General features: G+C 44.5%; 1 protein-coding gene across 1 annotated transcript in view; it reads left to right on the top strand.

Moving 5' to 3' along the window:
* The window catches only part of LOC311148935 (transducin-like enhancer protein 4), a gene marked incomplete at its 3' end in the record, with an annotated part of 66,711 nt that overhangs the window by 19,373 nt on the left and 21,111 nt on the right, over nucleotides 1-26,227 (top strand). The window contains exons 5-7 of the mRNA XM_084185970.1: nucleotides 21,570-21,632; nucleotides 25,161-25,235; nucleotides 25,907-26,084. Coding sequence (XP_084042096.1) covers nucleotides 21,570-21,632; nucleotides 25,161-25,235; nucleotides 25,907-26,084 — 316 coding nt within the window. The remainder of the gene's footprint in view (nucleotides 1-21,569; nucleotides 21,633-25,160; nucleotides 25,236-25,906; nucleotides 26,085-26,227) is intronic.

The following is a 26,227-nucleotide window of genomic DNA, read 5'->3' as shown; positions in this document are numbered from 1 at the left end:
TATGGTGGAAAATAAGTATTTGGTCAATAACAAAAGTTTCTCAATACTTTGTTTTATACCCTTTGTTGGCAATGACACAGGTCAAACGTTTTCTGTAAGTCTTCACAAGGTTTTCACACACTGTTGCTGGTATTTTGGCCCATTCCTCCATGCAGATCTCCTCTAGAGCAGTGATGTTTTGGAGCTGTCGCTGGGCAACACGGACTTTCAACTCCTTCCAAAGATTTTCTATGGGGTTGAGATCTGGAGACTGGCTAGGCCACTCCAGGACCTTGAAATGCTTCTTACGAAGCCACTCCTTCGTTGCCCGGGCGGTGTGTTTGGGATCATTGTCATGCTGAAAGACCCAGCCACGTTTCGTCTTCAATGCCCTTGCTTTTCACTCAAAATCTCACGATACATGGCCCCATTCATTCTTTCCTTTACACGGATCAGTCGTCCTGATCCCTTTGCAGAAAAACAGCCCCAAAGCATGATGTTTCCACCCCCATGCTTCACAGTAGGTATGGTGTTCTTTGAATGCAACTCAGCATTCTTTGTCCTCCAAACACGACGAGTTGAGTTTTTACCAAAAAGTTCTATTTTGGTTTCATCTGACCATATGACATTCTCCCAATCCTCTTCTGGATCATCCAAATGCACTCTAGCAAACTTCAGACGGGCCTGGACATGTACTGGCTTAAGCAGGGGGACACGTCTGGCACTGCAGGATTTGAGTCCCTGGCGGCGTAGTGTGTTACTGATGGTAGGCTTTGTTACTTTGGTCCCAGCTCTCTGCAGGTCATTCACTAGGTCCCCCCGTGTGGTTGTGGACAGGTGTCTTTTATACTGATAACAAGTTCAAACAGGTGCCATTAATACAGGTAACGAGTGGAGGACAGAGGAGCCTCTTAAAGAAGAAGTTACAGGTCTGTGAGAGCCAGAAATCTTGCTTGTTTGTAGGTGACCAAATACTTATTTTCCACCATAATTTGCAAATAAATTCATTAAAAATCCTACAATGTGATTTTCTGGATTTTTTTTTCTCAATTTGTCTGTCATAGTTGACGTGACCTATGATGAAAATTACAGGCCTCTCTCATCTTTTTAAGTGGGAGAACTTGCACAATTGGTGGCTGACTAAATACTTTTTTCCCCCACTCTATGTAGTGTTATACAGGAAATGTCGGCAGCAATAAAGTCATATCATCGCGTGTGAAGTTTTAGGTCTGCAGACAGCTAGTTATATATTCCATGCTATACAGTCGTGGTCAAAAGTTTTGAGAACGACACAAATATTAATTTTCACAAAGTCTGCTGCCTCAGTTTTTATTATGGCAATTTGCATATACTCCAGAATGTTATGAAGAGTGATCAGATGAATTGCAATTAATTGCAAAGTCCCTATTTGCCATGTAAATGAACTTAATCCCCAAAAAACATTTCCACAGCATTTCAGCCCTGCCACAAAAGGACCAGCTGCCATCATGTCAGTGATTCTCTCGTTAACACAGGTGAGAGAGTTGACGAGGACAAGGCTGGAGATCACTCTGTCATGCTGATTGAGTTAGAATAACAGACTTTAAAAGGAGGGTGGTGCTTGAAATCATTGTTCTTCCTCTGTTAACCATGGTTACCTGCAAGGAAACACGTGCCATCATCATTGCTTTGCACAAAAAGGGCTTCACAGGCAAGGATATTGCTTCTAGTAAGATTGCACCTAAATCAACCATTTATCGGATCATCAAGAACTTCAAGGAGAGAGGTTCAATTGTTGTCCTATTTGTAAGTCGCTCTGGATAAGAGCGTCTGCTAAATGACGTAAATGTAAATGTAAATGTTGTGAAGAAGGCTTCAGGGCGCCCAAGAAAGTCTAGCAAACACCAGGATCGTCTCCTAAAGTTGATTCAGCTGCGGGATTGGGGCACCACCAGTGCAGAGCTTGCTCAGGAATGGCAGCAGGCAGGTGTGAGTGCATATGCACGCACAGTGAAGCAAATACTTTTGGAGGATGGCCTGGTGTCAAGAAGGGCAGCGAGGAAGCCACTTCTCTCCAGGAAAAACATCAGGGACAGACTGATATTCTGCAAAGGGTACAGGGATTGGACTGCTGAGGACTGGGGAAAGTCATTTTCTCTGATGAATCCCCTTTCCGATTGTTTGGGGCATCCGGAAAAAAGCTTGTCCGGAGAGGACTACCATCAGTCCTGTGTCATGCCAACAGTAAAGCATCCTGAGACCATTCATGTGTGGGGTTGCTTCTCAGCCAAGGGAGTGGGCTCACTCACAATTTTTTCTAAGAACACAGCCATGAATAAAGAATGGTACCAACACATCCTCCAAGAGCAACTTCTCCCAACCATCGAAGAACAGTTTGGTGACGAACAATGCCTTTTCCAGCATGATGGAGCACCTTGCCATAAGGCAAAAGTGATAACTAAGTGGCTCGGGGAACAAAACATCGACATTGTGGGTCCATGGCCAGGAAACTCCCCAGACCTTAATCCCATTGAGAACTAGTGGTCAATCCTCAAGAGGCGGGTGGACAAACAAAAACCCACAAACTCCAAGCATTGATTATGCAAGAATGGGCTGGCATCAGTCAGGATGTGGTCCAGAAGTTAATTGACAGCATGCCAGGGCGGATTGCAGAGGTCTTGAAAAAGAAGGGTCAACACTGCAAATATTGACTCTTTGCATAAACTTAATGTAATTGTCAATAAAAGCCTTTGACACTTATGGAATGCTTGTAATTATACTTCAGTATACCATAGTAACATCTGACAAAAATATCTAAAAACACTGACGCAGCAAACTTTGTGAAGACCAATCCTTGTGTCATTCTCAAAACTTTTGACCACGACTGTACATTCTCAGAAGGCTCAGGGATATGGTGGTATACAGTGCATTTGGAAAGTATTCAGACCCTTTCCCTTTTTCCACATTTTGTTACATTGCAGCCTTATTCTAAAATGGATTAAATTAAAACATATCCTCAATCTACACACAATACCCCATAATGACAAAGCAAAAACAGGTTTTTAGAAATGTTTTCAAATTTATTAAAAATGAAAAACATTAAGTATTCAGACCCTTTGCTATGAGACTCGAAATTGAGCTCAGGTGCATCCTGTTTCCATTGATCATCCTTGAGATGTTTCTACAACTTGACTGGAGTCCACCTGTGGTAAATTCAATTGATTGGACATGATTTGGAAAGGCACACACCTGTCTATATAAAGGTCCCACAGTTGACAGTGCATGTCAGAGCAAAAACCAAACAATAAGGTCGAAGGAATTGTCCGTAGAGCTCCGAGACAGGATTGTGTCGAGGCACAGATCTGGGGAAGGGTACCAAAACATTTCTGCAGCATTGAAGGTCCCCAAGAACACAGTGGCCTCCATCATTCTTCAATGGAAGAAGTTTAGACCCACCAAGACTCTTCCTAGAGCTTGCCGCCCGGCCAAACTGAGCAATCGGGGGAAAAGGGCCTTGGTCAGGGAGGTGACCAAGAACCCGATAGTCACTCTGATAGAGCTCCAGAGTTCCTCTGTGGAGATGGGAGAACCTTCCAGAAGGACAACCATCTCTGCAGCACTCCACCAATCAGGCCTTTATGGTAGAGTGGCCAGACGGAAGCCACTCCTCAGTAAAAGGCACATGACAGCCCGCTTGGAGTTTGCCAAAAGGCACCTAAAGGACTCTCAGACCATGAGAAACAAGATTCTTTGGTCTGATGAAACCAAGATTGAACTCTTTGGCCTGAATGCCAAGCGTCACGTCTGGAGGAAACCTGGCACCATCCCTACGGTGAAGCATGGTGGTGGCAGCATCATGCTGTGGGGATGTTTTTCCTTCGGTAGGGACTGAGAGACTAATCAGGATCGAGGGAAAAATGAACGGAGCAAAGTACAGAGAGATCCTTGATGAAAACTTGCTCCAGAGTGCTCAGGACCTCAGACTGGGGCGAAGGTTCACCTTCCAACAGGACAACAACCCTAAGCACACAGCCAAGACAACGCAGGAGTGGCCTCGGGACAAGTCTCTGAATGTCCTTGAGTGACCCAGCCAGAGCCCGGACTTGAACTCAATCGAACATCTCTGGAGAGACCTGAAAATAGCTGTGCAGCGACGCTCCCCATCCAACCTGACAGAGCTTGAGAGGATCTGCAGAGAAGAATAATGAATCTAGTACTGAAATTATAAGCTACAGCTAACACTGCAGTGCATAAAATGTGGTGAGTAGTTGACTCAAAGTGAGAGAAATGAATTTCTTCCAAAATTTGAGAGAGAGAGAGAGAGAGAAATAACTACCGTGGGATATGCGTCAACAGCAGACTACTTCATTTCCTCAGTGAAAACAATGTACTGAGCAAATGTCAAATTCGCTTTTTACCAAATTACCACACGACAGACCACGTATTCACCCTGCACACCCTAATTGACAAACAAAGGCATAGTCTTCTCATGCTTTGTTGATTTCAAAAAAGCTTTTGACTCAATTTGGCATGAGGGTCTGCTATACAAATTGATGGAAAGTGGGGTTGGGGGAAAAACAAACGACATTATAAAATCCATGTACACAAACAACAAGTGTGCCGGTTAAAATTGGCAGAAAACACACACATTTCTTTCCACGGGGCCGTGGGGTGAGACAGGGATGCAGTTTAAGCCCCACCCTCTTCAACATATACAGTGAGGGAAGAAAGTATTTGATCCCCTGCTGATTTTGTACGTTTGCCCACTGACAAAGAAATGATCAGTCTATAATTTTAATGGTAGGTTTATTTGAACAGTGAGAGACAGAATAACAACAAAAAAATCCAGAAAAATGCATGTCAAAAATGTTATGAATTGATTTGCATTTTAATGAGGGAAATAAGTATTTGACCCCTCTGCAAAACATGACTTAGTACTTGGTGACAAAACCCTTGTTGGCAATCACAGAGGTCAGACGTTTCTTGTAGTTGGCCACCAGGTTTGCACACATCTCAGGAGGGATTTTGTCCCACTCCTCTTTGCAGATCTTCTCCAAGTCATTAAGGTTTCAAGGCTGACATTTGGCAACTCGAACCTTCAGCTCCCTCCACAGATTTTCTATGGGATTAAGGTCTGGAGACTGGCTAGGCCACTCCAGGACCTTAATGTGCTTCTTCTTGAGCCACTCCTTTGTTGCCTTGGCCGTGTGTTTTGGGTCATTGTCATGCTGGAATACCCATCCACGACCCATTTTCAATGCCCTGGCTGAGGGAAGGAGGTTCTCACCCAAGACTTGACGGTACATGGCCCCGTCCATCGTCCCTTTGATGCGGTGAAGTTGTCCTGTCCCCTTAGCAGAAAAACACCCCCAAAGCACAATGTTTCCACCTCCATGTTTGACGGTGGGGATGTTGTTCTTGGGGTCATAGGCAGCATTCCTCCTCCTCCAAACACGGCGAGTTGAGTTGATGCCAAAGACCTCCATTTTGGTCTCATCTGACCACAACACTTTCACCCAGTTCTCCTCTGAATCATTCAGATGTTCATTGGCAAACTTCAGACAGGCATGTATATGTGCTTTCTTGAGCAGGGGGACCTTGCGGGCGCTGCAGGATTTCAGTCCTTCACGGCGTAGTGTGTTACCAATTGTTTTCTTGGTGACTATGGTCCCAGCTGCCTTGAGATCATTGACAAGATCCTCCCGTGTAGTTCTGGGCTGATTCCTCACCGTTCTCATGATCATTGAAACTCCACAAGGTGAGATCTTGCATGGAGCCCCAGGCCGAGGGAGATTGACAGTTATTTTGTGTTTCTTCCATTTGCAAATAATCGCACCAACTGTTGTCACCTTCTCACCAAGCTGCTTGGTGATGGTCTTGTAGCCCATTCCAGCCTTGTGTAGGTCTAAAATCTTGTCCCTGACATCCTTGGAGAGCTCTTTGGTCTTGGCCATGGTGGAGAGTTTGGAATCGGATTGATTGATTGCTTCTGTGGACAGGTGTCTTTTATACAGATAACAAGCTGAGATTAGGAGCACTCCCTTTAAGAGTGTGCTCCTAATCTCAGCTCGTTACCTGTATAAAAGACACCTGGGAGCCAGAAAACTGTCTGATTGAGAGGGGGTCAAATACTTTTTTCTCTCATTAAAATGCAAATCAATTGATAAAATTTTTGACATGCGTTTTTCTGGATATTTTTGTTGTTATTCTGTCTCTCATTGTTCAAATAAACCTACCATTAAAATTATAGACTGATCATTTCTTTGTCAGTGGGCAAACATACAAAATCAGCAGGGGATCAAATACTTTTTCCCCTCACTGTATATCAACGAATTGGCGAGGGCACTAGAACAGTCTGCAGCACCCGGCCTCACCCTACTAGAATCTGAAGTCAAATGTCTACTGTTTGCTGATGATCTGGTGCTTCTGTCACCAACCAAGGAGGGCCTACAGCAGCACCTAGATATTCTGCACAGATTCTGTCAGACCTGAGCCCTGACAGTAATTCTCAGTAAGACAAAAAGAATGGTGTTCCAAAAAAGGTCCAGTTGCCAGGACCACAAATATAAATTCATCTAGACACTGTTGCCCTAGAGCACACAAAAAACTATACATACCTCTGCCTAAACATCAGCGCCACAGGTAATGTGGTGAATTATTATTAATGAACTGTAGAGTTTAATGGACTATGAGGTAGAACTGGGTTAATCAATAACATAGAGTTAGATTTCTTTGTTACTGGGCCAGGATTGAATTGGGTCATTTTACTGTGTGTGTGGGGTTTGTGTATGTTTCAAGGATTTAGGGCCTTGTCATGTTTAAACTAAACATGAGTGTGTGTGCAAGACAGGGGAGTGAGTTATTGGTTGGAGTATTATGTGCATAATAAAAGTTGAGTTTAGCCGCCCTCAGAGACAAAGGAAGTGGGCGGAGCAATAAAAGAGCGGGAAACTGAAGAGGGGATATATAAGTTGGAGGGAGAGAGTAAGAGGGGTTTCCAATCTGCAGATTGACCTGGCTGTGTTGAATTAAAAATAAAGTCATTCTTGATGCAACAAAAACTCTGTAAGAACTTTGATTTTTAATAAAGTATAGTGGTTATTTTCCACAACAGTAACTTCCACAAAGCTGTGAACGATCTGAGAGACAAGGCAAGAAGGGCCTTCTATGCCATCAAAAGGAACATAAGATTTGACATATCAATTAGGATCTGGCTAAAAATACTTGAATCAGTCATAGAACCCATTGCCCTTTATGGTTGTGAGGTCTGGGGTCTGCTCACCAACCAAGAATTCACAAAATGGGACAAACACCAAATTGAGACTCTGCATGCAGAATTCTGCAAAAATATCCTCAGTGTACAACGAAAAACACAAAATAATGCATGCAGAGCAGAATTAGGCCGATACCCGCTAATTATCAAAATCCAGAAAAGAGCCGTTAAATTCTATAACCACTTAAACGGAAGCGATTCCCAAACCTTCCATAACAAAGCCATCACCAACAGAGAGATGAACTTGGAGAAGTGTCCCCTAAGTAAGCTGGTCCTGGGGCTCTGTTCACAAACACAAACATACCCCACAGAGCCCCAGGACAACAACAACAACACAATTAGACCTAACCAAATCATGAGAAAACAAAAAGAGAATTACTTGACACATTGGAAAGAATTAACAAAAAAACAGAGCAAACTAGAACGCTATTTAGCTCTAAACAGAGAGTACACAGTGGCAGAATACCTGACCACTGTTACTGACCCAAACTTAAGGAAAGCTTTGAGCTATGTACATACTCAGTGAGCATAGCCTTGCTATTGAGAAAGGCCACCGTAGGCAGACCTGGCTCTCAAGAGAAGACAGACAATGTGCACACTGCCCACAAAATGAGGTGGAAACTGAGCTGCACTTCCTAACCTCCTGCCAAATGTATGGCCATATTAGAGACACATATTTCCCTCAGATTACAGAGATCCACAAAGAATTTGAAAACAAACCCAATTTTGATAAACTCCCTTATCTACTGGGTGAAAAACCAGCGTGCCATCACGCTGGTTTTAGAGCCCGTAGATACAGTGAGGGAAAAAAGTATTTGATCCCCTGCTGATTTTGTACGTTTGCCCACTGACAAAGAAATGATCAGTCTATAATTTTAATGGTAGGTTTATTTGAACAGTGAGAGACAGAATAACAACAAAGAAATCCAGAAAAATGCTTGTAAAAAAATGTATACATTGATTTGCATTTTAATTAGGGAAATAAGTATTTGTCCACTTAGGAAGCAACACTGAATGACAATAAATGTCACATGCTGTTGTGCAAATGGAATAGACAACAGGTGGAAATTATAGGCAATTAGCAAGACACCCCCAATAAAGGACTGGTTTTGCAGGTGGTGACCACAGACCACTTCTCAGTTCCTATGCTTCCTGGCTGATGTTTTGGTCACTTTTGAATGCTGGCGGTGCATTCACTCTAGTGGTAGCATGAGACGGAGTCTACAACCCACACAAGTGGCTCAGGTAGTGCAGCTCATCCAGGATGGCACATCAATGCGAGCTGTGGCAAGAAGGTTTGCTGTGTCTGTCAGCGTAGTGTCCAGAGCATGGAGGCGCTACCAGGAGACAGGCCAGTACATCAGGAGACATGGAGGAGGCCGTAGGAGGGCAACAACCCAGCAGCAGGACTGCTACCTCCGCCTTTGTGCAAGGAGGAGCAGGAGGAGCACTGCCAGAGCCCTGCAAAATGACCTCCAGCAGGCCACAAATGTGCATGTGTCTGCTCAAACGGTCAGAAACAGACTCCATGAGGGTGGTATGAGGGCCCGACGTCCACAGGTGGGGGTTGTGCTTACAGCCCAACAGCGTGCAGGACGTTTGGCATTTGCCAGAGAACACCAAGATTGGCAAATTCGCCACTGGCGCCCTGTGCTCTTCACAGATGAAAGCAGGTTCACACAGCACATGTGACAGACGTGACAGAGTCTGGAGACGCCGTGGAGAACGTTCTGCTGCCTGCAACATCCTCCAGCATGACCGGTTTGGCGGTGGGTCAGTCATGGTGTGGGGTGGCATTTCTTTGGGGGGCCGCACAGCCCTCCATGTGCTCACCAGAGGTAGCCTGATTGCCATTAGGTACCGAGATGAGATCCTCAGACCCCTTGTGAGACCATATGCTGGTGCGGTTGGCCCTGGGTTCCTCCTAATGCAAGACAATGCTAGACCTCATGTGGCTGGAGCAGTTCCTGCAAGAGGAAGGCATTGATGCTATGGACTGGCCCACCCGTTCCCCAGACCTGAATCCAATTGAGCACATCTGGGACATCATGTCTCGCTCCATCCACCAACGCCACGTTGCACCACAGACTGTCCAGGAGTTGGCGGATGCTTTAGTCCAGGTCTGGGAGGAGATCCCTCAGGAGACCATCCGCCACCTCATCAGGAGCATGCCCAGGCGTTGTAGGGAGGTCATACAGGCACGTGGAGGCCACACACACTACTGAGCCTCATTTTGACTTGTTTTAAGGACATTACATCAAAGTTGGATCAGCCTGTAGTGTGGTTTTCCACTTTAATTTTGAGGGTGACTCCAAATCCAGACCTCCATGGGTTGATACATTTGATTTCCATTTATCATTTTTGTGTGATTTTGTTGTCAGCACATTCGACTATGTAAAGAAAAAAAGTATTTAATAAGATTATTTCATTCATTCAGATCTAGGATGTGTTATTTTAGTGTTCCCTTTATTTTTTTGAGCAGTGTATATACAATGAGCAAAGTGATCATGCTGTTTTTATGTGACTGCTATGAAAGCCAACTGTGTTTGCGTGTGATCAGGGGTGTATTCATTCTTAAATGAAACGGGTATAAACATATTTGAATTTGTCTAATAGAAACTCTCATTTGCAACTGTTGGACTAATGATTACACCCTAGATCAGCTCGATCACAGGAGGCTGATTCAGGTATGGTATATCATACACTGCAGTTGAGGAACAATGGGAAAGTAATTCTGCTTTAAAAGTTGATAAACTTGTAACCCCACTTTTGAGAAAATGGCCCTTGAAAGTTTTGGTACACCTACTGGAGAGCTCTTCTTTGTTTACACCGATTCAGCATCGTTCACACCCTCTTAAGCCTCAGCTCATCCATCTTTAAGGATTCACTTGAGGCCATGTGCTAAACAGAGTGAGTAAGGTAGTGTAGTAAACAACCAAAGATATCAAAACTTAAAGTGGTGAAAGTAGTGAAAGTAGAAGCATAAATACACTATCTAGTCCTTGGCCTATATCCTAATCTAACTTTGGTGCAGGTCATGTTGTTCTTCACATTACCGTCTCTGGTAAACACACACGATATCAAATAAAATCAAAGTTTATTTGTCACATGCACAGGATACAGAAGGTGTAAACGGTACAGTGAAATGGTTACTTGCATAGTAGCAATATCAAAATAGAAAGTGTCCAGATAAATATTGTATAAATATTTTATAATTATTAGATGATTCTTACCCAGACACACTTGTCTAAATTGATGGGTCATGTGAAAGAAATGCTATAACCACCCCACAGCCACTATTGTCCAGACATGTACACATGTTCATGAAATATAATAGATGACCGTAATCACCCCCAGACACACCTGGCTAACCTGATGGGTCGGTCATGTAATCATCTGGTGAAGTGGAGTCTTTTGTTTAGATATGTAGCTAGCTTTGCTAGCTAAACAATGAACCTAATAGTGCTTTCAAGACAATTGGAAAAATACGAGGTCAAATCATGACGTCGTCAGTGATCTTCATGTCAGAAAGTTGGGGCTCTAGAAAGAGGTCAGAGTTCCGGGTTGGAATTCCGGGTTGGATGACGTTCAAAACTATTTTTCCCAGTCGGAGCTAATTTTTTTCAGTGTTCCCAGTTGTCTTGAAAGCGCTGAAGTTGGAAATCTGAGATTTCCGAGTTGTTCTGAACGCGGCAATAATCCCAGCTAGCCACCATGCATAAATCTGCAGGTAGCTAAAGCTAACCAACTAGGTTTAATGTTAGCTAGCTAGCTAACATTAGGCTATAACTAGCAATGCATGCAATGGATTTCTGAGATACTAATAATATTACTACATAGATCATACACGTAACGTTAGCTAGCGAGCCAGCCAGCTAACGTTAGCTGGCTAGCTAACAGTACGCTTTAACTTGCAATGAAAATTACTTTGACAAAATGAGAAACGTATAATATCTGAAAATGTAGCTAGCTAGACTCTTAACCATATACATGAATGAACGCTTCTCCCTCTCTGTCACGGATGCCATGGTTGCCCTCAGTTTGAAGATGTAATCCGGAGACAGGTGTTTTATACAACAGCGTTCTGTGTGTTCTCTTTTCGACTCCCTTCGCCTATTTTCAATCTAACGCCTGAATATTCTCCATCTCATTAGCTATCATAATCTGCATCCACCGGGCATTCCACTGATTTCAAAACTCGGTCAACTTCTTCCTTGACAACAACACTGTTGATCCTCGTTTCTTCCCCATCACTGTCATCAGAAGACTACAATATCTGGTTCAATGAAAATGTTTTTACCTAAATCAGGGATTTCCTCATCGTCTGATTCATTTTCAGAGTCAGAGAGAGTCAGCATGGCACAATCGTCCTCCAGAAAGTGGAGAGCAGTAGCAACACTTTTGCAGTTCTTCATGATATCTTTCAAAAAAGCCGCAGTAGAAAGGATTATCTACACATACTGAGCAGCTCATAGACAGAAGAATGCTACATGGCAGACCAATCCGAACTCATCTCTTGGCTAGCGGGAAGGTTCCTGTCTTTTTCCGTGGCTAAACCAACTAGGCTCATAATTTAACAATTTTATTCGTTACCGGTGACATACAAGTTAGTTATTAAGGCAAATTAAAGTTCACATGTTCCAGAAGGCATTTCTGCCCACAAATGCATTTTAATTTTAAAAAAGGTTTTACGTTGAATTGCTTCTCCTGTGAAGTAGTGATGTGCAACATACACCTAGTTTCCTGAAACAAGTCACAAATATTCTAAAACATGCATCCTGTTTGCAATAAGGCACTAAAGTAAAACTGCAAAAAAATGTGGCAAAGAAATTAACTTTATGTCCTGAATACAAAATGTTATGTTTGGGGCAAATCCAACACAACACATCACTGAGTACCACTTTTCATATTTTCAAGCATGGTGGTGGCTGCATCATGTTATGGGTACGCTTGACATCGGCAAGGACTAGGGAGTTCTTTTTAGGATGAAAATAAATGGAATAGAGCTATTCACAGGCAAACTCCTAGAGGAAAACCTGGTTCAGTCTGCGTTCCAACAGACACTGGAAGACCACTTTTAGCAGGACAATAACCCACTGGAGTTGCATACCAAGACGACATTGAACGTTCCTGAGTGGCCTAGTTACAGTTTTGACTTAAATCGGCTTGAAAATCACCTGAAATGGCTGTCTAGCAATGATCAACAACCAACTTGACAGAGCTTGAAGAATTTAAAAAAGAATAATGTGCAAATATTGTACAATCAAATCTCTTAGAGACTTACCCAGAAAGATTCACAGCTGTAATCGCTGCCAAAGTTGATTCTAACATGTATTGTTGACTCAGGGGTCTGAATACTTATGTAAATGAGCTATTTCTGTATTTCATTTTCAATACATTTGCAAACATTTCTAAAAACATGTTTTCACTTTGTCATTATGGGGTATTGTGTGTAGATTGGTGAGAGAGAAAAAATATATTTTTAATTCAGGCTATAACACAACAAAATGTGTAATAAGTCAAGACGTATGAATACTTTCTGAAGGCACTGTAGTTAGTGATGACTGCCTACAGAAGGCTGGGGTGTGTGTGATGTTTTTAGAGTTGCTCTGCTCTATCCCCAGTAGACTCCTAAGGACAGATGAAGCAGCTGGCGCTCCTTCCTGTTCCATCCATATGTGTGTGTAAGCGAGAGAAAGAGAGAGAGTTAGAGACCGAGAAAGTGAGAGGGTTTTATGAAAAGTGTGTGAGTATGTGTGTGCTCTAGCATCTGCATAATATATATATGTGTGTGTGTGTGTTTTTTCTCGCTCATGCCTAATTACCGCTAGCTATGTGCTCAGACAGCCCAGTGCATGTTTCTATGTAATTCAGATTAATACACATCCTCCTCTGGTTGTGCTTGGCTGGCGTTATGACCTGAATCCAGAGGTGTGTGTGTGTGTGTGTGTGTAACAAAGCTCATTTGGAAAGGGAGAGAGAGATTCCCAGGGAGCTAGCCTTTTAGCATAATGGGTTTGTCACTCGATCAAAAGGCCTCTGAGTAGCTGCACATGCCCTGCTGGGTGTTTGTGTGTGAGCCCATCTGTGTGTGTATGTGTACGTGCCTGAATGCATCTGTGTGCGTGTTTACAGGTGTGTGTGTATGTACATGCATGTGTGTGAGACTGAAAGCATAAACAAATGTCTGTGTTTGCCTGCATGTGTGTGTCAGTATGTGTCTGCGTTTGTACGGTACGGTACACTCCAGTGACTTTCAGCTGTGTGTGTACTACCATGGTGTATATGTGTGTGTGCTTCCACAGTGTGTGTATGTATCTGTTCTGTGTGTGTGGCCAGTGTACGGGGCTAGTTGTGTATTGTATAATTGCTTTGTGGTGGACAGGAGTTTAAAGCTGTAGCAGTCTGTCAGGCCAAGCTGGTAAGCTGGCAGTGTGTGAATATGAACGTCAGAGTAATGGGTAAGCGCATTATATTGCTGGGAAGCCTAGGAGAGATATTGTTAAGAACTGGGACTCAGGCAGAAATTTGTCCGCAGGACTGCATTTTTACAGATGCCCTATAAAGGCTTCTCTGTCTGCTTAAGAGCCGCTGTTTGTGTGTTTTCAGTGTGTGTGTGTGTGTTTTGTGTGTGTGCGTGTTTTGGTTTAACTATCCTTGTGGGGACCAGATGTATTCACAAGGATATTAAAACAAGGAAAATTCAGACAAGTGGAGACATTTAGCTATTTTAGGCTTAGGGGTTAGGGTTACACTTAGGGTTAGGAGTTAGGTTTAGTTTTAGGGTTAAGGTTAGGGAAAATAGGATTTTGAATATAAATAAATGTTTTGGTCCCCACAAGGATAGTAAACAAACTGTTTGATGGGTCTCACTGTGTGAGTCTGCTTGCTCAGTACATAGGTCTATGTGTGTGTGTGTGTGCTCTGTTCTGCACTGTTTGTGTTTGTTGTCAGTGTGTGTGTGCATGCTTGTGAATGTGTGCTTTACTGCTCTCCTTTCCTCTTTCCCTCTGTATGTTTCTCTTCCTCCTCTTCCCGAATAGAGGGGCCATCAATCAGAGAGGAGGGAAGGGGGGCTGGCGCTCTGCCCAGGAGGGAGAGGAAGGGGGGGGGGGGAGAGAGCGAGAGAGAGAGAGAGAGAGAAAGAGGGAGAGGGAGAGAGAGAGAGAGATCAGTTATTTTTTTGATCTGTGGCCACAACCAGTGGCTCGTTAGCGCGTCATTGGTTACTAATATTTGTCTTGAAGTGTTTGCAGAGAGAGGAGAGCAGTGCCATTAGGCATCAGGGGGAGGGAGATAAGGCTAGACTAGGGCTGGCTGACAAGGATCTCTCTCTCTCTCTGGTGTTACAGGGCTGAGTGGGACTGGGGGGACTCCTGCTAAACATGCAAGCATACACTGAGATACATTGCAGTCAGGAAGGCACGCACAAACACATAAAATAAAATACTCACACACATAACACACACCCACATCTACGCACGCACGCACACACACACACACACACACACACACACACACACACACCCTCCCTCCCTCTAAAGCTGACCAGCACAGCCACACTGGGGCTCAGGGAAAGACACAGCTGGCATTGCCCAAATGCACCATTGCTCCCCATCAACCCCCCCCCCACTCCAATCACATTCAATTTCACAAAGCTTTATTAGCAAAGCATTTTCATCATGTTATAAAGTAAATGCTCCAGGAAAGCTTACTGCAGCTTGTCTATGTCATACTGATGATCCACTTGCATTAGTTTCAGAGTCTCAGTAATGACTCCGGTGTTTCAGATCACTGTATTAATTGTGACTCTGAAACATATCTGGTGATGGGGGAGCACGCTGAGTGTGTATGTGTGTGCGCGTGCGTACCTGTGTGTGTGTGTGCATGAGTTCGTGTTTGTGTCTCCCTCAGGCAGTGATTGACTGGTGTGCTCCACACACCAGTCCTCCCTCTCATCCATCTTCTCTTCCTCCCTCATTTTGTAAGAATTTAGGGTGATTTGCTGCTCTGTTCTAAATGTAGCGTAAGATAGACTGACATTCTCTCTCCTCATCTCCCTCCTCATCTCTCTCCTCTCCTCCACATTTCTCTCCTCCTCATTTCTCTCCTCCACATTTCTCTCCTCTCCTCCACATTTCTCTCCTCTCCTCCACATTTCTCTCCTCTCCTCCTCATCTCTCTCCTCTCCTCCTCATTTCTCTCCTCTCCTCCTCATTTCTCTCCTCTCCTCCACATTTCTCTCCTCTCCTCCTCATCTCTCTCCTCATCTCTCTCCTCCTCACTCTCTCCTCCTCCTCATCTCTCTCCTCTCCTCATCTCGCCCCCTCTCTGCCAGACAAAGAGACAGTAGTGTTCTGTTGGCAGATTATTTATCCTCAGGTGTTTATTGACCAGCTCTCTCTTCCTCCTTTGTATCCATCCATCCACCCATTCATCCATCCATCCCTCTATTCACAGCCCTGCCAAAACTCCCTTACATGCTGACTACACCAGGCATGCACGTGCCGGGCAAGCTAGCTAGCTTGCTGTTGCTAGCTAATTTGTCCTGGGATATAAACATTGGGTTGTTATTTTACCTGAAAGGTCCTTTTTTTTCCTGGATCTTTGTAGAATTTGACCCATTTTCAGTCACACAAAATCGTGTGTTCTCTACTCTGACAATTAGTCCACAGATAAAAGGCGACATTTAGTTAGTTTCTAGTAATCTCTCCTCCTTCAGGCTTCTTCTTCTTCTGACTTGAAATGGCGGTTTGCAACCAACTTTAAGGTGCATTACCACCACCAACTGGACTGGAGTGTGGACCTCAGTTCAGCTTTCAAATAGCCACGTGGGTATATGCTCCTAAAAAACAATAAGGAGATGGGAGAGGCGGGACTTGCAGCGCGTCAAGCATCACAAATAGAAGCAGGTACTATTTTAACGCCTGGCTACGCAGACGCTCGTTGACGCACGCGAGCAGTTTGGATGAAATTATTGAAAACATGTATGTGTACATTTATTTTGCAACACTCGCGCACGTAACGCGAGCGGTGTGGTCAGCATGCTATGCACTCGTTTGGCAGAGAAAGTCCATGTTGTTATTGCTGACACCTGGCCTACGCTGGTGGAAGAGAAAGAGGGGGAGAGAGAAAGGAAGGGAGTGAAAAAGAGATTAAGGAGAGGAAGCAGTGCGATCTCTGTTTGTAGCAGGCTGCCAATACTTTGGTCTGACAGATCCAGGATCAGTTGCAGTCATGGTTGTGTTGTTGGCTCGTCAACAACTAAATGATTAGTTTCTCTGTCTAAATCAAATCAAATACAATTTTATTCGTCACATGCTTTGTAGACTAACAGTGAAATGCTTACTTACGGGCCCTTCTCAATAATGCAGAGAGAAAGAAAATAAGGAAATAATAAGAAAAGTGAAACTCATCATAATAAAAGTAATAATAAATACACAATGAGTAACGATAACTTGGCTATATACACAGGGTACCAGTACTGAGTTGATGTGCAGGGGTAAGAGGTAATTGAGGTAGATATGTACATATAACTAGGAATAAAGTGACAGATAGTAAACAGCAGCAGCAGCGTATGTGATGAGTCAAAAAAATGTTAGTGCAAAAAGGGTCAATGCAGATAGTCCGGGTAGATATTTGGTTAACTATTTAACTAACTATTTAGCAGTCTTCTGGCTTGGGGGTAGAAGCTGTTCTGGGTCCTGTTGGTTCCAGACTTGGTGCATCGGTACTGCTTGCTGTGCGTTAGCAGAGAGAACAGTCTATGACTTGGGTGGCTGGAGTCTTTGACAGTTTTTAAGGCCTTCCTCAGACACCGCCTGGTATAGAGGTCCTGGAAGGCAGGGAGCTAGGCCCCAGTGATGTACTGGGCCGTCAGCACTACCCACTGTTGCGCCTTACGGTTGAATGCCAAGCAGTTGCCAAACCAAGAGGTGATGGAGCAAGTCAAGATACTCTCAATGGTGCAGCTGTAGAACTTTTTGAGGATCTGAGGGCCCATGCCAAATCTTTTCAGCCTCCTGAGGGGAAAGAGGCATTGTCGTGCCCTCTTCACGACTGTGTTGGTGTGTGTGGACTATGATAAATCCTTAGTGATGTGGACACAGGAATTTGAAGCGCTCGACCTGCTCCACTACAGCTCCGTCATTGTGAATGGGGGCGTGCTTGCCCTCCGTTTCCTGTAGTCCACGCAGTGGTGTAAAGTACTTAAGTAAAAATACTTTAAAGTACTACGTAGATCGTTTTTGGGGGGTATCTGTACTTTACTTTACTATTTATAATTTTGACAACTTTTACTTCACCACATTCCTAAAGAAAATAATGTACTTTTTACTCCATACATTTTCCCTGACACCCAAACGCACTCGTTACATTTTCAATGCTTAGCAGGACAGGAAAATGGTCCAATGCACACACTTATTAAAATAACATCCCTGGTCATCCCTACTACCTCTGATCTAGGCGGACTCACTAAACACAAAGTAAGTCCGCCAGATCAGGGATCTTCATTTGTAAATTATGTCTGAGTGTTGGGGTGTGCAACTGGCTATCCGTACATTTTTAAAAAATAAATAAGAAAAGGGTGCCATCTGGTTTGCTTAATATAAGGAATTTTAAATGATTTATACTTTTACTTTTGATAATTAAGTATATTTGAGCAAGTACATTTACTTTTGATACTTAAGTAACTATTTATACAAAAGTATGTGGACACCCCTTCAAATGAGTGGATTCAGCTATTTTAGCCACACCTGTTGGTGTATAAAATCGAGCACACAGCCATGCAATCTCCATAGACAAACATTGGTAGTAGAATGGCCTTACTGAAGAGCTCAGTGACTTTCAACGTGGCAACGTCATAGGATGCCACCTTTGCAACAAGTCAGTTCGTCAAATTTCTGCCCTGCTAGAGCTGCCCCGGTCAACTGTAAGTGCTGTTATTGTGAAGTGGAAATGTCTAGGAGCAACAATGGCTCAGCCGCGAAGTGGTAGGCCACACAAGCTCACAGAACGGGACCGCTGAAGCGCATAGCGCATAAAAATCTTCTCGGTTGCAACACTCACTACCGAGTTCCAAACTGCCTCTGGAAGCAACGTCAGCACAATAATTGTTTGTCGGAGCTTCATGAAAGGAGTTTCCAAGGCCGAACAGCCGCACACAAGCCTAAGATCACCATGCGCAATGCCACGCTACCTGCCCCAATGCATAGTGCCAACTGTAGAGGTTGGTGGAGGAGGAATAATGGTCTGGGGCTGTTTTTCATGGTTCGGGCTAGGCCCCTTAGTTCCAGTGAAGGGAAATCTTAATGCTACAGCATACAATGACATTCTAGACGATTCTGTGCTTCCAACTTTGTGGCAACAGTTTGGGGAAGGCCCTTTCCTGTTTCAGCATGACAATGCCCCCGTGCACAAAGCAAGGTCCATACAGAATGGTTTGTCGAGATCAGTGTGGAAGAACTTGACTGCCCTGCACAGAGCCCTGACCTCAACCCCATCGAACACCTTTGGGATGAATTGGAATGCCGACTGCGAGCCAGGCCTAATCGCCCAACATCAGTGCCCGACCTCACTAATGCTCTTGTGGCTGAATGGAAGCAAGTCCCACAGCAATGTTCCAACATCTAGTGGAAAGCCTTCCCAGAAGAGTGGATGCTGTTATAGCAGCAAAGGGGGAACCACTTTCATATTAATGCCCATGATTTTGGAATGAGATGTTCGACAAGCAGGTGTCCTCATACTTTTGCTCATTTTGTGTATATTTAAATCCAAATACTTTTAGACTTTTACTCAAGTAGTATTTTACTGGGTGACTTTCACTTTTACTTGAAGTAATTTTCTATTAAGGTATCTTTACTTTTACTGAAGTATGACAATTGGGTACTTTTTCCACCACTGAGTCCACGATCAGCTTCTTTGTCTTGCTGACGTTGAGGGAGTGGTGGTTTTCCTGCCACCACACTGCCAGGTCTCTGACCTCCTCCCTATAGGCTGTCTCATCGTCGTCGGTGATCAGGTCTACCACCGTTATGCCGTCTGCAAACGTAATTATAGTGTTGGAGTCGTGCACGGCCACACAGTCGTGGGTGAACAGGGAGTACAGGAGGGACTAAGCACGCACCCCTGAGGGGCCCCCGTGTTGAGGGTCAGCGAGGAGGATGTGTTGTTGCCTACCCTCACCAGGAAATCCAGGATCCAGTTGCAGAGGGAGGTGTTCAGTCCCAGGGTCCCTTAGCTTAGTGATGAGCTTGGAGTGCACTATTGTGTTGAACGCTGAGCTGTAGTCAATGAACAGCATTCTCACGTAGGTGTTCCTGTTATCTAAGTGGGAAAGGGCAGTGTGGAGTGCAATAGAGATTGCATCATCTGTGGATCTGTTGAGGCGGTATGCGAGTTGGAGGGGTCCAGGGTGTCTGGGATGATGTTGTTAATGTGAGCCATGACCAGCCTTTCAAAGCATTTCATGGCTACAGATGTGAGTGCTACGGGGCAATGGTCATTCAGACAGGTTAACTTGGCATTATTGGGCACAGGGACTATGTTGGTCTGCTTGAAACATGTAGGTATTACAGACTGGGTCAGGGAGAGGTTGAAAATGTCAGTGAAGACACTTGCTAGCTGGTCAGCGCATGCTCTGAGTACGTGCCCTGGTAATCCGTCTGCCCCTTCGGCCTTGTGAATGTAAACCTGTTTAAAGGTCTTATTCACATCGGCCACGGAGAGCATGATCACACAGTCGTCCGGAACAGCTGGTGCTCTCACGCATGGTTCACTGTTGCTTGCCTCGAAGCGAGCATAGAATACATTTTGCTCGTCTGGTAGGCTTGCGTCACTGGGCAGTTCGCGGCTGGGTTTCCCTTTGTAATCTGTGATAGTTTGCAAGCCATGCCACATCCGACGAGTGCCAGAGCCGGTGTAGTAGGATTCGATCTTAGTCCTGTATTGACGCTTTGCCTGTTTGATGGTTCGACGGAGGGCGTAGCAGGATTTCTTATAACTGCATCTCTGTCTGTGTCTAGCTACATGTATTACTGTTGCACAGTATCAATACAGTTTATTGTAGACACAGTCCAGTGAGAATAAACCCACTCTGTCTCAAGGTCAATAGGAGAGTCCCTATTCCTGTGCCCCTCCTACCTGCTTTACCGGCTTTCACTGAGCAGCACAACATAAGTAATATGTTAATTATTCTATAAATACTATTCCCTTCCTCTCTCTCCCTTTCACACACACACTAGTCAGTCTGCACGCACACACATCCATGTTATATAATTAGCTAGGTCTTCTTTCCCCTTTGAACAGAGTGATGTATCTATCAGAGAGCTGTGTTGTATAATTTGGCCTGTATTGAGATGGGTGTATAAATAAGATCCTGTCAGTCAGTGTAGAGGGGGTGTCAGGACTTCCTGTGTCCTCTAATCTCGTTTGTCTCCTCTGTGAGTCAGATACATGTGTTAGATTGGAGGGATGGAGGACACACAAATAGATAGACAGCCATCACGGAGGGAGGCAGGCAGGGAGGGAGGATAGAGAGAGATGAAGGAAGGTAAAGGATGAATAGGGTAATAATGGCTCAGTGGGAAGGCTGTTAAAGAGGGAGAGAATGCCTGAGTGAAGAAGACAACAGAATGGGCAGTCTCAGGGCAGAAATAGGTGAGGCATGTAGTGTGTGTGTGTGTGTGTGTGTGCATGCTCATTTGTACATTTTCCTTCCGACCGTATGTCGTGTGTGTTGCCATGTTAGTGCTTTTCCTTGTGTGTGTGTGTGTGTGTGTGTTAGGCTGTGTGTGTAGAATAGACAACAATTCAATGTCCTCACACCTAGAGAGAGAATTTTCAATGGGCCTGGGCGAGCGAGAGAAAATGGATGAAAGAATGGCATAGAATGCAGTGAGGAGAGGGAGAGAGCTACATGAGAAAGTGGAGTCTAATACCATAGCTGGCCTTTCAAAGCCTCTCTTACACTTTCTCTCTTTCTGTATTATTTATCTCTCTCTCATGCACTTGTGGTAGGCTGGGTTTGAAATCAGGTCACCTGCATGCCACATGACTGTGTTAGCCCGCTGATCTAAAGCCTAGGCATGAGCTTGAGGAGCTAAGTTGTCACCAAACTACCTCCATCACATGTTTACTAACCGGAGTTGCCTCAATGAAATGATCTAACTTTGATAATTGTATGAGATGGTATGGACAAAGGGTCTGTACTTTCATTGATGTATGTGTATGTTTCTCCTGCTGCTTCCCTGAAACATATTACCCTAAGGGCATGAATAATGTTGTGCTATATTACCTTGTATGAAACATAAGATGAGACTGAAGTGTGTGTGTGTTGCAGGCGGAGATTGTGAAGCGTCTCAGTGCCATCTGTGCTCAGATCATCCCCTTCCTATCTCAGGAGGTAAGTATCACTGACACACATACACACATCTTTATAATGGCTAACACATGGTCAAGACATATGAACATATTGGTCTGTGTTTGTCAAGACATATGAACATGTTGTTTCCATAATTGTAATCTTTTTTTTACTATTCATTTATATTAGCCAGATTGCCTTTTAAATGTATACACTGTTTTTGTGAATGGTTGATTGCCCTTTTGTTCAATAACTCATGGTAGTTATTTGATCTATCAACGCATATACAATGACCCAAATCAGTTTCTTACCATGTTATTTTGACTGGGGTTAATATGTTTGACCCAAATCCCATTGACTACAATGTTTGTGACAAAAATGTGGTGATTCAACAATTGTTGGTAAAACCTGGCTGCACTGGCCTTATAATACAGTGTTTGTTTGTTTGCGTGTGTGTGTGTGTGTCCACTGAAGGGAAGGTCACAGAGCTGGCGACTGTTTTACCTTGATCAATACTGCCTCTGTGTGTGTATCCTCACTTGTGTGTGTGTTTACGCAGTGTGTGTGTGCATTTGAATGAGTAAATAGGTTTTTGGGTCGTTTGAGTGTGTAGTCCTGCTGCGTATGTTTGTGTGGGTATGTGTGACTTTGTCCGTGTGTGTGTGTCTGTTAGCTCAATCAGTGCATACATTTGTACTGCATGTGCGTACAGTTTGTTTTCTTGTGTGTGTTTTCTTCAGCGAGTGTTTGTTCTGATATTTGTATTATGTGAACAGTATGTGGCAAATGGTGTGTTTGTAAATGAGATTACAAAACATATGTCAGGTAAATTATACACTATATTACCAAAAGTATGTGGACACCTGCTCGTCGAACATCTCATTCCAAAATCATGGGCATTATTATGGAGTTGGTCCCCCCTTTTGCTTCTATAACAGCCTCCACTCTTCTGGGAAGGCTTTCCACTAGATGTTGGAACATTGCTGCAGGGACTTGCTTCCATTCAGCCACAAGAGCATTAGTGAGGTCGGGCACTGATGTTGGGCCTGGCTCGCAGTCGGTGTTCCAATTCAGCCCAGAGGTCAGGGCTCTGTGCAGGCCAGTCAAGTTCTTCCACACCGATCACGACAAACCGTTTCTGTATGGACCTCGCTTTGTGCACAGGGACATTGTCATGCTGAAACAGGAAAGGGCCTTCCTCAAACTGTTGCCACAAAGTTGGAAGCACAGAATCATCTAGAATGTCATTGTATGCTGTAGCGTTAAGATTTCTCTTCACTGGAACCAAGGGGCCTAGCCGAACCATGAAAAACAGCCCCAGACCATTATTCCTCCTCCACCAAACTTTACAGTTGGCACTATGCTTTGGGGCAGGTAGCGTTCTCCTGGCATCCGCCAAACCCAGATTCGTCCATTGGACTGCCAGATGGTGAAGCGTGATTCATCACTCCAGAGAACGCGTTTCCACTGCTCCAGAGTCCAATGGCGGCGAGCTTTACACCACTCCAGCAGACGCTTGGCATTGCGCATGGTGATCTTAGGCTTGTGTGTGGCTGCTCGGCCATGGAAACCCATTTCATGAAGCTCCCGACGAACAGTTCTTGTGCTGACGTTGCTTCCTGAGGACATTCTGTGAGCTTGTGTGGACTACCACTTTGCGGCTGAGCCATTCTTGCTCCTAGAAGTTTCCACTTCATAATAACAGCACTTACAGTTGACCGGGGCAGCTCTAGCAGGGCAGAAATTTGACGAACTGACTTGTTGGAAAGATGGCATCCTATGACGGTGCCACATTGAAAGTCACTGAGCTCTTCAGTAAGGCCATTCTATTACCAATGTTTGTCTATGGAGATTTCATGGCTCTGTTCTCGATTTTATACACTTGTCAGCAACGGGTGTGGCTGAAATAGCCGAATCCACTAATTTGAAGGGGTGTCCACATACTTTTGTATATACAGTCGTGGTCAAAAGTTTTGAGAATGACACAAGGATTGGTTTTCACAAAGTTTGCTGCTTCAGTGTTTTTAGATACTTTTGTCAGATGTTACTATGGTATACTGAAGTATAATTACAAGCATTCCATAAGTGTCAAAGGCTTTTATTGACAATTACATTAAGTTTATGCAAAGAGTCAATATTTGCAGTATTGACCCTTCTTTTTCAAGACCTCTGCAATCTGCCCTGGCATACTGTCAATTAACTTCTGGGCCACATCCTGGCTGATGGCAGCCCATTCTTGCATAATCAATGCTTGGAATTTGTCAGAATTTTGTGGTTTTTGTTTGTCCACCCGCCTCTTGAGGATTGACCACAAGTTCTCAATGGGATTAAGGTCTGGGGAGTTTCCTGGCCATGGACCCAAAATGTCGATGTTTTGTTCCCCGAGCCACTTAGTTATCACTTTTGCCTAATGGCAAGGTGCTCCATCATGCTGGAAAAGGCATTGTTCGTCACCAAACTGTTCTTCGACGGTTGGGAGAAGTTGGATGGATGCTCTCGGAGGATGTGTTGGTACCATTCTTTATTCATGGTTGTGTTCTTAGGAAAAATTGTGAGTGAGCCCACTCCCTTGGCTGAGAAGCAACCCCACACATGAATGGTCTCAGGATGCTTTACTGTTGTCATGACACAGGACTGATGGTAGCGCTCACCTTGTCTTCTCCGGACAAGCTTTTTTCCGGATGCCCCAAACAATCGGAAAGGGGATTCATCAGAGAAAATTACTTTACCCCAGTCCTCAGCAGTCCAATCCCTGTACCTTTTGCAGAATATCAGTCTGTCCCTGATGTTTTTCCTGGAGAGAAGTGGCTTCCTCGCTGCCCTTCTTGACACCAGGCCATCCTCCAAAAGTCTTCGCCTCACTGTGCGTGCAGATGCACTCACACCTGCCTGCTGCCATTCCTGAGCAAGCTCTGCACTGGTGGTGCCCCGATCCCGCAGCTGAATCAACTTTAGGAGATGGTCCTGGTGCTTTCTGGACATTCTTGGGCGCCCTGACGCCTTCTTCACAACAATTGAACCTCTCCTTGAAGTTCTTGATGATCCGATAAATGGTTGATTTAGGTGCAATCTTACAAGCAGCAATGATGACGGCACGTGTTTCCTTGCAGGTAACCATGGTTAACAGAGGAAGAACAATGATTTCAAGCACCACCCTCCTTTTAAAGCTTCCAGTCTGTTATTCTAACTCAGTCAGCCTGACAGAGTGATCTCCAGCCTTGTCCTCGTCAACACTCTCACCTGTGTTAACGAGAGAATCACTGACATGATGTCAGCTGGTCCTTTTGTGGCAGGGCTGAAATGCAGTGGAAATGTTTTTTGGGGATTAAGTTCATTTTCATGGCTAAGAGGGACTTTGCAATTAATTGCAATTCATCTGATCACTCTTCATAACATTCTGGAGTATATGCAAATTTACATCATAAAAACTGAGGCAGCAGACTTTGTGAAAATTAATATTTGTGTCAATCTCAAAACCTTTGACCATGACTGTATAGTGTATGTGTATAGTGTATGTATATGTAATGAGCAGCACACAGCGGGATAAATAATGTTTGTGTGTGTGTGTAGCATCAACAGCAGGTGGTCCAGGCAGTGGAGAGGGCCAAGCAGGTCACTATGGCCGAACTCAACGCCATTATCGGGGTGAGTCACCTCTGGTCACCTCTTGTCACCATGACAACCCTCACACCCCCAACAGCGACACTATCAACATCATCACACACACACACACACACACACACACACACACACACACAAAGACACAGTCTACAGGCAGTGGCATGCACACCTCTCTCTGCAGTGTTTAAAGTGCTGGGGTGTAAGTAGAGTGTAATATGATCAGAGCTCAGACAAGCTCTCACCGGAAAGCCCCTCCACTGTAGCTCCCACACACACACACACACACAAACACACTCACACACACACAAACAAGCTGTAATAAGACCCAAGGAAAATAGCCTCTCTTTATCTGTCTGTACCCCCCTCCTCTCCTCTCCCTCCATCCTTTCTCTTTTTTTCCCTCTGCTTTGTTCTCTCCCTCTGTCTACTAATTTATCTCTCTCTCTTAATCTCTCTGCCCCACTCTTTCTCTCTCTCTTTCTGTTGCTCTATCTTTTCTCTATTTTTCTATTCCTACTCCCGGTCTCTCTCCCTCCTCCTGTCCTCCCTCTCTCTCCATCTCTCCCCCGTCCTATTTTCTTCTCTCTGCTCTACTCTCTCTCCAATCTTTCTCTCCCTGTCCTCTCTCTCTCTCCCTCTCTCTTTCCTCTTTCTCCCCCCTCCCCCTCCCCCTGCCCTGTCTCCCTGGTGTACAGCAGCAGCAGCTCCAGCACCTGTCTCACCACACCCCAGGTATTCCCCTGACTCCCCACCCGTCAGGCCTCTCTCTGGGGGGAGGCTCAGGTCTGCTGGCCCTCACTGGAGCCCTGGGGGTCTCAGCCCACCTGGCCTCCAAGGATGAACGCAACCACCTGGACCCTGAGCACCTAAGAGGTACGACTCACTGACTGACCTCCACATGAAGGACACTGGTGAAGAACTGTAGTACTGGAATATCTCAGCTTTTGATACAAAATAACCACTTGGTTGAAGTTTATTGAACTCAAGGGTGGCGGAACATCTTGAGGAACAACGCT

Source organism: Coregonus lavaretus (assembly GCF_964263955.1).
Source record: "Coregonus lavaretus genome assembly, chromosome: 21".
Classification (NCBI taxonomy): Eukaryota; Metazoa; Chordata; class Actinopteri; order Salmoniformes; family Salmonidae; genus Coregonus; species Coregonus lavaretus.
The sequence above is the reverse complement of the archived record's forward strand: the minus strand, read 5'-3'. Positions and strand labels throughout refer to the sequence as shown.